Here is a 14,251-nt window from a genome sequence, read left to right on the forward strand (position 1 = left end):
ACGTGCTCTCGCTGGGAGAGGAGAGGAAAACGGAGAGCAGAGAGTGAGAAGGAGAGGGGGCAGGGCGGCAGGGAGAGAGAATACAAGATGTCGATCGTATTTCTTAGAGAGGATTGCATTTCTTAGAGGTCGATCGGTTGATAGGTTGAGATGAGACGAGTGCGCTCGTTGATTGAGAAACTCCGATTTCGCAAGGAGAAACACACCCTCGGCTGTGTTGAACTGTTGTATTTTGATACTTCAACGTCCACGGTTAAGAGTCAATAAAGATACCTCCTTTGCTTCGGCGAATCGAGCGATAGCGGTTGAATGCGTGCACGCGCACGCGCGTGAGAGCAGGAGAGGAAGAGAGAGAGAGAGAGAGAGAGAGAGAGAGAGAGAGAGAGAGAGAGAGAGAGAGAGAGAGAGAGAGGGGATATCTCATCGGTTGTCGAGGTGACGAGAAAAACCGCGAACGAATTCAGCGATTCGGACTCGATGAGAAAAAGGACACAGTGATCTCTTAGTGATTTATATAGCCCACATGCAAGACTATTTAACAAATTTATTTGTAATCCAATGAGACTCAGGCTGGTACCAAAGGACGCTAACGCAATTACTTTTACCTTTTTAGTCTGATCCTTTGTAATTCACGCGTAAAGAGCGTTTATCGCAACGAACGAGTCGATCTCGTTCTCGTTGTAACATCGTCGCCCGCGAGTCGTGCGGCTATCAATCGTGGATTTTGCAGCGCCGGGATGTCCTCGGCGATCAGCGCGATTATTGCACTTCCGAGCAAACGATAAGTAATTTTGCAAATAGACAAGTAGCACGAAACACTCGGAATCGAACCGCCTGGTCTTGAAATCTGCACGGTTTGTCTCGGAAATTATACTTCGAACTTGTGTGTGCCGGCGCGAAATTGAAACTAACGTGCGATTCTTGAAAATAAAATTTATGAAAAGATAATAATTTCAAACGCTGACATCTGCTACTGAAATGTATTTTGGCAGGAGATTCTACCTCACTATAGAGTTTAATTCGGACATCCGGAATCGGTCTCGTTAGAAAGGACGAAGCTTTCAGCGCGTCGTCATTAATCCAACTGGTGGTTAGCCAAAGTTTGGTAAGAACAATGCAATTGTGTCAAAAACGTAACATGTATATGGATTATATTATATCCGAAAATCACAACTAGAACGTTGAATCGGATAAATCATGCAGATTGCGGACTCGAAGGGCTTTGATTATGGGTGCTTCACGGTCAGATTAACCGATCCACTGCCAGACTAATCCTAAAACGGTCGGGCATGTCCAACCGGCCAGCGAGTTTCGTACAAACTTTGATATGACGAAACGTGTAATTAGATTCGTCCCGCGCTCGTAGGGACAAATCCGCTCGCGTGTACAGGAAACGATAGATTACTGCGCGGTATGCCGCGTTTCTAGTCCGATGATAATCACTTTTCGTACTAACGACGCTTTAGGAAGTCTTCGCGCGAAGCGGCACACGCACATTTTCGACAGTCTCGAGATGTAATAAGCGCACGCACGGTAGAATAACACCGAGTCCTCGGACCATGTACTCCGCATTCCGGCGGAAAGAAAGAACGATGCACGTTGGAGTCTCCGGCCATTTGTACATATAACGAATACATCGTCCTAACATGCAAAATATAATAATAATCCAATTTATCGGTATAGCAGAAAGGAATAATATCACAAGATATGTAAGAAAAAAAACAAAAACTGACCAAATTGAGCGAAGCATCGGTATTGATGCCGTTACCATTGCCTTATGTGAATTAAAAACATACATCCAACGCGATGCACAGGTAAAAAAGAAAAAAAAAACAATTAAGCCATCTTGGAAATCTTTGTACCAAATAAATTCTGCACACATATCTCTCGTTACATAAGTTAAGTTTAGCGTTTTCGATGTCTTTCTGAAGAAATAATAATGGACAAGGTATGTGTACTCGATACCTGGAGATTGTTGCAATCAATTCGCAAGAGACATTATTGCCTGCCTTTGTTCTCTTTTGAAGAAACTGCCATTTAATTCCACGTAGCGTGACACGATAGAATGTCCGCAATCTGCAGAGCGGATCTTCTCGTTTAGACTCCAACGTGCGTAAACGACCGATACCGAGGACCGTATAGATGCCACCGCACGTATCATTAGTATATCATCACCATTATTGCCACTAGATGCATGTGTTCGCGCTGTCACGACCAAAGATTCAGGCGCGCGCGCGCGCGAACCTTTTATTTTTGTAACTCCTAAGAGCGTTGCAGAAACGTCGAGTCGAAAAAGAGGCTCGGGGAGGCTCCGAGGTCTCCGAGAAGAAAAATCACGCATCGATCAGCTCTTTCTCGACTCGAAGAACCTCCTGGGTGAAACTCGTCTCGCGTATATTAGGCGTACGCGCGTCGCTCGCTTCGACATTGGATACCACCGCCAACTACGAATCCTGCCTCCACAATTCAGTGTAGCGTTTTCGATCGCGATCGCGCATTCTCGAAACGGGAAATAATCGTCGTAACGCCGCGGCTGCGCTGACAAAGCCGGTGTTACTGCCTTTAATAACGTAACGAGGACCGCTGCGTCCTGGGAAATTCAAGAGCCAAAATACACGATATACTCCCGTAAACCTCCGTTGCAACCCCGCTGTTCCAAATCTCTGTTTCGGCGAGCACCGGCTTCACCGCGAACAAGCACCCGACCGGATGATTCCAGCACGCGAGTGACACAAATAATTCTCGTTCATTATTAAGTACACTATTATCGCAATCGGCCTCAAGATCGTCATATCGCGCGCGCTAATATCAATGACCTTCGGCCGATATGAATCGATTGGTAGTCGCACGTAGAGACGACTCGCGGGGCACTTCGATTGCGGTAAGCCGGCATTAACTTGTTCCTCGAGATGCTACTTTGTCCCACCATAAAAAAAGCGTTGCGTCTATAATCATGTACTTATCTGCATTACGATTCTCTTGTAATAAGAGTAATTATTACAATTCTGTATTACAGAGCTCTGTAGTGTAACTCCTTTTCAATGCGCTCCCACGAAACGCATACAATCCTGCGTAAAATGATTGAAATGATTCTCTTACTATCATCCTCGACAAATCGTAGTATTAAAAAAGTAGAAAGGGATATTTTGACGCAGAAAAAGATGTAATACCTCCCTTTTTTATGGTGGAGTAAAGTAACACTCGAAAGTGCGAAACAATAAAATTTTTGATCAGCATGTAATTCCGAGAAATTCCACTCGTGGAATTTTTTATTCATTTGAAACCATTTGAAACGCTTTTGACAATTTCACAAGTCTATCGAAGGACGGATTTCGGGCCGTTTTTGGTACACTGCAAAATATACCAAGACGACAGGAGGACGTGAGAGAGCGAGAGAGAAAGTGTTCGTGCTGAGATGTACAGGCACACATTTTAGCACATCCTATAAAAATACCGCTATCCCTTATACATACCGCACGTGTAAGAAAGTAAACAATAATTGGCGAGCCGTGTAAATAGAGCCGGTGGAGACTCCACCCCTGTGTAGCATAGCTGTATCATAGCGATATCGTTACCGAGACTTTTTCCCGTGCGTGCGTGCGCAAGGGCGAGAAAATTGAAATTTAATATATACATAAAAAACTATATATAAAGAGAGAGAGAGAGAGAGAGAGAGAGAGAGAGAGAGAGAGAGAGAGAGAGAGAGAGTGAGTGTGTGTGTGTGTGTGTGTGTGTGTGTGTGCGTGTGCGTGTGTGTGTGCGTGTGTGTTTGCGTGTGTGTGTGCGTGTGTGTGTGTGCGTGTGTGTGTGTGCGCGCGTATGTATGTAGGAGAGTATGTGTGTATGTATGTGAGAGAGAAAGAGAAAAAGGGAGAGAAAAAGAGCGAAAGAGAGAGAGAGAGAGAGAGAGAGAGAGAGAGAGAGAGAGACGAGGAGATATATAAATAGGATAATATAATTTTTAAATTATTTCTAATGGCGGGGGCGCGCGCGCATCGCGACTACAGCAATGTAACATATGCGACAAAAAAGAGAAAGAGATGGAGAACTGACTAGATCTTTCCCTTTTCAGAGCGAGAGTTTGGAAGGATGACGAATCAAGGGGCCAAAGGTAAAAACAACCTCGCGTCCTCTTGAACGTCGGGAGTTTCCCTCTCGCTCCTCGAAATAGTGCACACTCTTTTTCTAGACGCGCCTAGGGCGAATACCTCAACACAAAGAAGTAATCACTCTGTTGTAAATATAATTTTATATATGCGAGCCGCGATCAGGGTGGTTTGCGCGATCGACGCAGCGGGGCTGGTTCAAAACTATCGTAGTCACGTTGAAGCTTCGGGGCCGATTGTCACTGAACAAAACAAACGTAACTCTCGTTCGACGAGCGAATTCTAATACGCACTATTATCAATTATTGAACAAATTACTTCGGCATAGGATAGCCCATACGACGATTAGGTCGCCCATCCTACTAACATTAGCACTTTCATTGCCAGCATTGGTCGAATGAGAATACTTGTAAGAGAGGGATAAACGGAAGAAAGAAGAGATCTGGATATCCAGAAATTTTGTACAGCATTGGGACATCGCTAAATATTTCTGTTCTTCCAAATGACCGGCCCTGTAGTACAGTTCCGAAACGATATCGCGCGAATATTAATTCGCCAATCGAAATTGCGCGACGCAATGACTGCTTGTGTTTTTGTATGGAAAATTCGAAATCGCCCAAGTTTACATTGCACGGTAGGGACTTGTTGATCGCACAACACTAGCGATGAAGTTACAACAACATGACGTTCTTGAAAGTCATGCTCTCGATTACGGATCTCCCACGGCGATATCCACTAAATACAGCAATATTGCTTGCAATAATCGCACGATACAGCTTTCGACCCCTCCATTATCGTCGCGTGTGATAGAATTTGCACGAGCATTCCAATGTCCTCAACAGACTAAGAATAACCAAAGTGCAAACGTTTCATCAGTGTGCTGCTGATTGTTTTCTCGAAACATTTTCTACTGTCGATTTCGTCAAATTATAGATACTTATCAGATGAGTGAATTTAGTTAGAAAAATCTGAAGTAGTCGAATAATCGCGTGCTCATTCAATTGTAATAAGCTGGCAGCAATTTAGTATCGTAAACACCAATAAAGTGTCGTCTACTTTATTTATCCGTTTATTAAAAAGTTTATAAGTAATATTGACAAATTATATCAAGGCAATTTTATAAATTTCATGTCAACTTATTCGAAGATCTTCGAATCAAAAGAAAAAGCTTCCACTCAAAACCAAGAAATCCTACTTCAGTAAATTGATCAGCACAATCTCTGGAATTAATTTAAAATCTAACACTGCTCAATTCATAAAATTTTGCTTTTCAAATGTTTCGCCAGAAATAAAATCAATAAAAGTTCCAACTGTATATACAAGGAAAAAATAAAACAGTTGAAAGGTAAAACAGTTAATAGATCGCTAGAAATGATTTTCCTGTTAAATAATTAGCACGAAAGTCGAGGGACAGTCGTCACGTGATATGTCCGAATGATACCTTCAAAATATTTCGCATTCGCTCTAAATCCTCGCTCTTATTCTGACATCCGTTACTCCCGTTCCTCGACACATGGCAGCAATTATCCGCGAGAGCATGACTGGCGGGAGCGCGGGGAAGAAAACGGGAGGCATAAAGGTGTACAGTGTGTACTTATCACGCACGATCAAAAAATAAACACTGCATACAATCAAAGCGCGCATGACGCGAGTCGCCGAGAACGTGTAAGACGACTCGCGGCTCGCGGAGATTAAGAAAGATCAGAACAGAGATTAAGAGAGATCAGAAAAGTGGGAGACGCGTGTACTGGAGAGAGCGAGAGGCAGACCGAGAGAGTTACGCGCTTTTGTTATTCTATTATACGTCCACACACATGTTGATTAAGCGAGAGAGATGTTCTCTTGTTTCTATTTTATTTCTCCTTCTTTCTTGTGTACAGCCTGTATGATACGTACGCCAGAAGTCTAAGTTATTGTTCTTATTTAAGGAGGCGAAAGGGTCTCGATCGAGAGCGTGGATCTTTGTTGCGAAGTTCGCGATTGATTGTTGCATATCGAGAATAATGAGTGAATGAACGATGCGCGCTTAAAGCAAGCCATACATGATCCCCGTAAGTAGCCGAATTTATCTAATACCAAGAGACAAGACTCTCTTATGAAATCGTGTGTGACGTTTGTTTTTCAACTTTGCGATTTCACAACGAACGTGTCTGCAAAGATCTCGACTCGCCACAGTTGTTGTACTTGCTGGATCGTGTATGGACGCTTAAACGTACTTACGCATCGACACGTTTAATTTGTAAGACTGTCGTTTTTCGTTCGCCATCTCGACGCTTTTCGTTATCCCTCGTACATAGCACGTGCGCGAGAGGATAGCGAGAGAGCTCCTGCAGGGCAAGAATGTGAGGGAGGAGATTGAAGAGTGAGTAGACGAAGGAAGGAGAAAGAGAGGAAAATAAAGAAAGAGGATGTACGAACGAAAGCTAGAGATAGAGAACGTTTTCTTACCTTTTGAACGCGTACACGTGTCGCGACGTTATTATTTATATTGTTGCGTTTCAAAGGGCGCCGGGGAGGGGGAGGGGGAGGGTTCTCCGCACTCCGTTGCTCCCGCAGCAGCCACACTTCGGTGCCGCGAATTCTCAGCGGCGGTTTTAGCGCTATAGGCAGAACAGAAGACACAATAACATAGGCACTAGAGTACCTCGAAAGGAGATAACAAGTAGCATCTCTTGAAAGTTAGCTCGCACGGGCGTTCCGCTCTCCCGTCGCAGCGTGTCCCGTCCCGGTGACCTTGAAAAGGGCTGACGATCGACGCGCCAATGTCCACGTTCCAGCCGTGCGTTTAACGCGATTTTTATCCCAATGCCGAGACGAGGCGCAAGATTTTCAATTTCGGATGATAAGATATGACTCTTTAACCGTTAACCGCACTTAGCGTTAAATATAGCATCTTACTCTCGTTATATTACCGCGCAAATTTCAAACCGAACTGCATCTTTCAAATGAAAGAATTGTAAGGCTCTTTGATGAAAATCAGAGGCGAAAATTGAGAATTCATAAGAAGTTGCGTCCGACACGGATTACAGCAATGTTTATTTCGAGCTCTCACTTCGCGCCCAGATGTCCAAAACTGGGACATAAGACGTCTTTAAGACATCTTTAAGTCGTCTTTAAGATATCTGAAAATAAGACATCTTTAAATCGTCTTAAAGACGTCTTAAAGACGTCTTATGTCCCAGTTTTGGACATTGTGCTGTCTGGGCGGTTGATTCGGTTCGAATATTGTTAGACCTTCTTATACTAGAGAGTTAACGTAAGCCTAGAGCGAACGATGGGATTGAGGGGTCGATCGTCGGCCAACGAGGAATATTCCTCGCGAAGGGTCGACCGGAATCAACGTCGACGGAAGAGAAGAACGCCAGCTCGCAGAACAGGGTAACTAGCTCTAACATCTATCTCTTACATCAGCTAAGGAACAAGAAGCTCTGTCACACTCACTCGTTCACGTCACGGCATCACGTTACCACGGTCTACATCTTTAATCACGAATGTCGACCGAGGCCAATCTCGAGACACTATCACATACCTTCGTACTAATAAACGATTTACTATTGGATTTCATTGGGATGTCTATCGTTATTTCTACCCGATCACATCACGCTCGTACGCTTTTTACCAATAATTCGCCAAGTATACTTAAACTTGAAGAGTATCCGATTTGTTATTTATCTCGTGCTCTCTCTCTCTCTCTCTCTCTCTCTCTCTCTCTCTCTCTCTCTCTCTCCCCCTCTCTCTCTCTCTCTCTCTCTCTCTCTCTCTCAAGAGCTAGACTTGCGATACTAATGTCACTGATGTCTACGTGACAATTTCTGCATAGATATTGTATAAATTAGCATCATAAAATCATAAAAAATCATAAAAAAAAAATATGTGCGTAGAGACTTTGATACGCTACTGTCTTATTAACTGATAGCAAATTTTTTTCTTTCCAAGTTCCGGACAGTGAAATATATGGCAAAGTAGGAGCATGCGACGCATCGCAGGATGTCAAAGGCTAAAGAAAAATCTTGCATCCGTGCGAGCGGTGCATTAAGAATCGCATGGATATATACCTCTGCGTAGAAATTCTGTTTCATATTCTTGCTGCGTGAGACTACTAAAGTCAATTTGGGATCTGCTCTTGGCTCCTGTAAACTTTTAAATAGAATTCCAACGAAAGTGGCGACTCCAATTGCATCGAGCACCTCCAAGTGATCGCAGCTGAAACTACCATCAGAAAAATCTTCCACCAGAGAGAGGCCAAGCACCGTCATCAAAATCGACGCCATGGCGGCTCTCAGGCTTTTCTCTGCTTCCACTCTATGTGATGTTAAGTTTCAGTTCTCTCCCATTCGACTCTATGGCGCAATATAGTGTTGGGAGATCCAAAGAATTTCCCACGCTACAGCGCATGCCTGAAGTGACGTAGAGCTACATATATGTCAAAAACCACTGACGGTTTAAAATGCATGACAGAGGATCCATGGAGGGGCCCGCGCAAAATATCCGTGTCTTTCGTAGTTGTTTTCCCGCGTTTCTTCTGCGAGTGCGTAGTTTAGGGTTAGGGCCAGAGCACAGACTTCCGTATAACGCATAATACACAACGCATAAGAGAATGAACCAATCAGAGTTCTTCATTTCTGTCCTGAGAAGGGAAATGAAGAAAACTAATTGGTTTATTCTCTTATGCGTTATGTATTATGTGTTATGCAAAAGCCTGTGCTCTTGCCCTTATGTTACTCAGTAAACATTAAATGTTATATTTATGTTATATCACATCAACATTATAATTTCTTAATATCATTAATTAATGTGATGTAAATGTTACTTAGTGTTTATATGTAGTGTGTAAGAATAGTGATAGTGCAATCAGTGATATCATAGTGCAGTCATAGTGTTCATTTTTTGTTAAATAAAATATTAAATGCTGTGAAAATGGATGACCAACCTTCAACCAGTGGCATCGAGAAGAGGAAAGTTGGAGCACAAAAATTTAGAACACCGTGGTTAGGTATGAACATTTTTAAAGATTGGTTGACATGGCATCAGGTACGTTCAATAACAGTGAAAGTTTGTGATATTAAACACATTTACATATTATTAATGATAGTACTAAGTATTGTGTTCAACATTAACATAAGTATTCTTTTTAACGTTTATTTGTTTTGCATAGTATCTTACGGGCGATATAATACCTTTAAATTAATACGGTACTGAGGCTCCCACAGCGTTTGCTCAATGCACACGCTCGGAAATTCTCTGGATCTTCCAGCACTAGCGGCGCAATATATTGAGTTGATGATAAAGAGTTTATGTTGTGAAAAGAAGGACGCTGGTACTCACGCGATTTTTTGGCATGCTCATTCCACGAAAATCAAGTGTATGCTGGGAGTCATATGTAACACTTGATTAGAATGATAACTATATTATGAGAACAACGAACATGACGGAACAAAGCATTTCATTATGTCAAAATAATCACTCTGAACAAGTTGGCATGGAAGCCAGAAATTCAACGATACTCGAATCCTCTGGAGAAGATTCGATGCTGTTTGAAACCATGAAACGTATAGTAAAGCGAGAAGGTTATAAGGAAATAGAGAATGAAGAGGACTTCTTCCTAGTGTCGCAGATTCAAGAGAACCAATACTCCAGCACAAACGTCAAGGAAGCAACACTAGATAAGCGTCAAACGGAGGAAACATTTCAATGGACAGATCTTTGCAGGATATGTGCTAACGCTAGTGATCATTTAATATCTATCTTTGAGGGAGAAGGAGCGGAACTTGACTTATCTAGTAAAATACTCAAGTACTTGCCGATACAAGTGTGTATAACAATCATTGCCTTATGCTTCATTCAAGCACTGAATATTCTAGTGAATGTGAATTGTTTGTCCATAGATATCCAGAAGTGATACTTTGCCGTTACAATTGTGTTATCACTGTGCAGTCACACTATTGGCTTGGCATGAATTAAGTAAAGATTGTCTAAATGCGGAAAAAAAGTTGCTAGAAATAAAAGATACACTGCAGAGTAAACAGCAGGTAACGTGTAGTTGTAAATCATTAGCAGTATATCTTTAAAGAAAGCTTATTTAAAGTTTTTAAGTCATATATATATCGTAGTTTAACTATGTTTTTTCTAAATCATATAGAATTGCAATGGTATACCTTCAGTTAATTTGGATGTTCCTGCATCAGTCACCTCTACAATCTCAACTGTATCTAATGTAGTAATTCCACAAGTAAGTTTATGCACTAAATAGAAAAAAGTAACTTTTATATATTAAAAATTTACTTATATATTTTTTTTTATTGCAGACTGATCAGCAGGCTGAAGGCAAAGATAGTACATATGATACAGAAGAAACTAATAAATCTAACAGGTAATAATCTCTTCCTTTTATAATTTATAACATAATATAAAAGAATACAATATTCTACACCACTTTTTCTTCTTGTGTATAAACATAATTTTCATTATAATTGCAATTCAGTGCTTAAATGAACGTCTAAGAAAGGTATGGAGTGGAGTAGAATACTTTTAAGAGCCAGAATATCTTTGAAGAAAATATAACACGAATAGGCACCACTGTGTTTGTTCCATTTCATGTATTTTGAGAGAAAGAATGGAAATACTATTTTATATTGAGTACAAAGCTCAATAACTATAATATGCATTATGATAAATTGTGACTTGATGAATGATTTCTTTAAAAAAAAAAAAAGCTAGACAATTTGCTGGCACTGGGCAGTCCAAAAAAACTTTTTCAATGATTTAATTGAAGACTCTGACCAAAACACAACAAAATATATATAAATGTGATTATATGTGTATATATTAATTTATTTATTCGTACACGCTTTTATAAGTATATAAATATTTATATCGAAACAACCAGAAGTTGGTTCTAAAGGTTCTATCCGGAAAGATAAGATCCGTGATAAGCAACTCAAACAGCAACCATCCGCTACGTCGTGCCATACACGCGCAAATCTGGTGTCAAGTTTCGGCTATTTTGCAGGTCCTGCGGTGTCCAGACACCGTTTAAAGTGTTCCTGGACACGCAGAATGTATTTTGGAAGCCATACAGGAAACGACCTGTGGAAGCTGTGTGTGCGAAAAAGCCAGACACGGTCAAGGACTGCGATTCAGTCTGGGTGGCCGTTATGGGCACATCGCTCGATCAACCGACCGAGTTGCCTGCGGAACAGCCGCAGAGCATTGATCCCTTGAGATTGCCCGTTAAAGCGGAGGAAGTGCCGACTCCCGACGAGGGCCAGAAGAAGAAGAGAAAACGGCACAATGCCAGCAAATCGCACAAGCAGTGCGCAGAGTGTGGCAAATGTTTCAAACTAAAAGACTCCTATTTGCGGCACATGAGGATCCACAAGGACGAGCGACCGTTCACTTGTCACATCTGCGGCAAACAGTTCCGCGACTCTGGCGGTCTATCCAGACACCTGAAGGATGTACACGCAAAGCTGAAGAACTTTACATGCGACCTGTGCGGCCGTTCGTTCGCGTCCAAGGCCACGCGCGAAGATCACCGACGTACGCACACCGGCGAACGGCCGTATGTCTGCGACTCCTGCGGCAAAACTTTCAAGTCCAAGGCGTCCCTCTACATCCACAGCAAGCTGCACACCGACGAATTCCCGCATGCGTGCTCATACTGCGCCAAGCGGTTCCGCCGCCGACAGGAGATGCTCGCTCACGTGACCAAGCACACCGGCGAAAAGAATCACACGTGCGACACATGCGGCAAGAAGTTCCGCATCAAATCCGAGCTCGCGCGGCATCAACTCATTCATTCGGAGAACAAGCCGTTCGTCTGCGCCAAGTGTGGCCTCGCTTTTCGGCAGAAGCGCTACTTGAACAATCACATCAAAAGTCGGCACAATGAATTCCTGCGAGTGTAACAACGAGAACATGCTTAGCGATGAAACGACTCCCGCGTCTGACAACCAAAATTACTGCCCTCCCTCCTTGCCTTTTTCTCTGTCTGTCTGTTTCTCGACCTTTTACTCTGTTTTGCGTGAACATGGTCCTTCGGTGATACGCTAGCGAGGAAACCGATTCAAATCTGCCGCCTTTGTTTTTCCAGGTGTGGCCCGGCAAGAGAGAAATCCTTCGCGGCGTACTGTTCTTCGCGTAACGCTACTCGATGGGTGAATAATCTCATGACAAAGTACGAAAGTAAGTCCACGGACGCGACGGCGAAATTAACAACGACCGTAGAGAACGCCAGAGCGATCTCAGAAAGAGAAACTCGCGACTCGTCGGATCGCAGCAGCGAAGTAGAATTCGAAGTAGAATTCGATCAGAAGGAGGACTCAAACGCTCCCAAGTGTCGATATTCAAGTTCAACGGAGAATGGATACACTTGCGATAACTGTCAACGCATCTTCAAGACAAAACGCCGTCTAACGCAGCACATAACAAACTGTGAGAAACGCAGTGCGATCGGTCAAACGGAGTTGTCGACGGTTGAATGCGTTCAAGAGACAAGAAAGAACGAGAAAATAAACGACGATCCGCTGAAGCAAGAAGATTCAAGCCACCTGAAAAATTGCAAGACGAAGAGCGCAAAAGACGACGAAGGCGAATGTCGTGCTGAACCAGAAAGGTCTTTGAGAAAACGCTCGTCGCGAACTTATCCCTGCAGATATTGCGAGTACACGGCGGAGAAGAAGAAACTGTTGAATGTCCACCTGCAGGAACTGCACTCCGAGTTTGCGAGGAAAAATCGGAGATCATTCGTGGACACGGAGACTGTGTTGCGCGCCAGGATGGAGCACGACGGTAAGGTGTACTATCACTGCGGCGAGTGCGGGAAAAACCTGAACTCGCCTTACACCTTTTACTGGCACATACGCATCCACACGGGTGAACGACTGTTCACCTGTCACATGTGCGGCAAGCGCTTTCGCGTAAATCAGGGCCTGGCACGCCACTTGAAGGAGACACACGCCGGCATCAAGAACATACCGTGCGACCTGTGCGGTCGCATGTTCTCCACGCGGCGCAACGCCGAGGACCACCGGCGTATCCACACTGGCGAAAGACCGTACGTCTGCAACGTATGCGGCAAGACGTTCAAGCAGAAGGCCTCCCTCTTCGTGCACAACCGCACGCACTCGGATGTGTTCCCGTATAAGTGCAGCTACTGCGAGCAAACCTTCCGCACGCGACCGCCGTTGATGGTGCACATTACCAAGCACACGGGTGAGAAACCGTACGCCTGCGACGTCTGTGGCCGTTGCTTCCGTATAAAGTACGAGTTGAAACGACACCGATTGATCCACTCGGACGAGAAACCGTGGCGCTGCACCGATTGCGACCTCTCGTTCCGACAGAAACGTTACTTAATTAATCATAAAAGACTCAATCACAAGCCAATCACGATTCAATCGCGCTGTTTGACCGACGCGAAGTAACGGAGTCTCTTTTCAGTTGGCTGTCTCGTATGACGAGTGTCGAAGGGACGGGACACGCTCGAAACAGCTTACAGAAGGACGAGAAATCCTACAGAGCAGGATCTGTAATTGTTGCAACTCTATTTCATCTGGGTGACTTCAATAAAAGATTGCAGTTGCGAGAAGATCATGTGACAAACTGCCAGTTAAATAAGACTGGGGAAAGGCCGAGGATTTGAAAGAGCCTCGCGATAAACTCCCTTTATGAATATACGAGATATGTCTCCAAACGAATATATCGAAACAATACATCGAAAGTAACGGAAGGTTACACGAGCGCTTATTACATGTGCGAGGAGTGCGAAAAGATCCTCTCCGATTTGTGCAACTTCCTGATTTATCGTAACATACGCACCTAACAAACTCCATATGCAACATACGTACCGACAAACGTCATACTCAACATGCGCGGGACAATGTGATATTTCATTTATATGGGCTTGTGCGCGCGTATGTGTGCAATAAAGATAATATTTTAGAAAATGAAGCTAAATACAAGTTAAATATTTGTATTGGATGTAAATATATTTGTATTTTAAGACTAATTTATTTTGCAGATCTACGAAGTAAATCAATTCTTGAGATATGAGATTTGTGTATGCATCGTATATTTATATCTTTAATTATTGTTAAACACTGATTCCTGTATATTATACACGATAATGAAATTATTTTTAATGT

At 43.1% G+C, this 14,251-nt stretch overlaps 3 protein-coding genes across 4 annotated transcripts in view; all 3 read left to right on the forward strand.

Annotated features, from left to right (window-relative positions):
- The window catches only part of pxb (putative Hedgehog signaling attenuator pxb), a 454,145-nt gene extending 453,783 nt beyond the window's left edge, over positions 1-362 (forward strand). For both annotated transcript variants that reach the window (XM_025302251.1, XM_019843914.2), the window contains exon 7: positions 1-362. This exon is cut by the window's left edge and continues 688 nt beyond it. The gene's annotated coding sequence lies outside the window, so the exon portion shown is untranslated.
- Positions 363-8,883: 8,521 nt separating this feature from the next.
- LOC105188663 (zinc finger protein GLI4-like) lies at positions 8,884-12,057 on the forward strand. The gene is made up of 6 exons (XM_019843915.2): positions 8,884-9,137; positions 9,262-9,915; positions 9,992-10,135; positions 10,246-10,335; positions 10,412-10,476; positions 11,116-12,057. The coding sequence occupies exons 2-6, from the start codon at positions 9,517-9,519 to the stop codon at positions 12,011-12,013; spliced, it is 1,596 nt and encodes a 531-aa protein (XP_019699474.1). The 5' UTR covers positions 8,884-9,137; positions 9,262-9,516; the 3' UTR covers positions 12,014-12,057.
- A 171-nt stretch (positions 12,058-12,228) lies between these two features.
- LOC109504350 (zinc finger protein 585A-like) lies at positions 12,229-13,737 on the forward strand. Its single transcript, XM_019843916.2, has one exon. It carries the CDS (start codon positions 12,275-12,277, stop codon positions 13,529-13,531), a length of 1,257 nt encoding a protein of 418 aa, XP_019699475.1. The 5' UTR covers positions 12,229-12,274; the 3' UTR covers positions 13,532-13,737.
- The last annotated feature ends 514 nt before the right edge of the window (positions 13,738-14,251 follow it).

This window comes from Harpegnathos saltator, unplaced genomic scaffold (assembly GCF_003227715.2).
Source record: "Harpegnathos saltator strain DR-91 unplaced genomic scaffold, Hsal_v8.6 scaffold480, whole genome shotgun sequence".
NCBI classification, from domain to species: domain Eukaryota; kingdom Metazoa; phylum Arthropoda; class Insecta; order Hymenoptera; family Formicidae; genus Harpegnathos; species Harpegnathos saltator.

Coding starts and splice junctions, on each gene's coding strand:
- LOC105188663 (XM_019843915.2), top strand. CDS start 9,517: ATGAGAACAACGAACATGACGGAACAAAGCATTTCATTATGTCAAAAT. Junction 9,916..9,991: donor TCAAGTACTTGCCGATACAA/GTGTGTATAACA, acceptor GTTTGTCCATAG/ATATCCAGAAGTGATACTTT. Junction 10,136..10,245: donor CACTGCAGAGTAAACAGCAG/GTAACGTGTAGT, acceptor TAAATCATATAG/AATTGCAATGGTATACCTTC.
- LOC109504350 (XM_019843916.2), top strand. CDS start 12,275: ATGACAAAGTACGAAAGTAAGTCCACGGACGCGACGGCGAAATTAACA.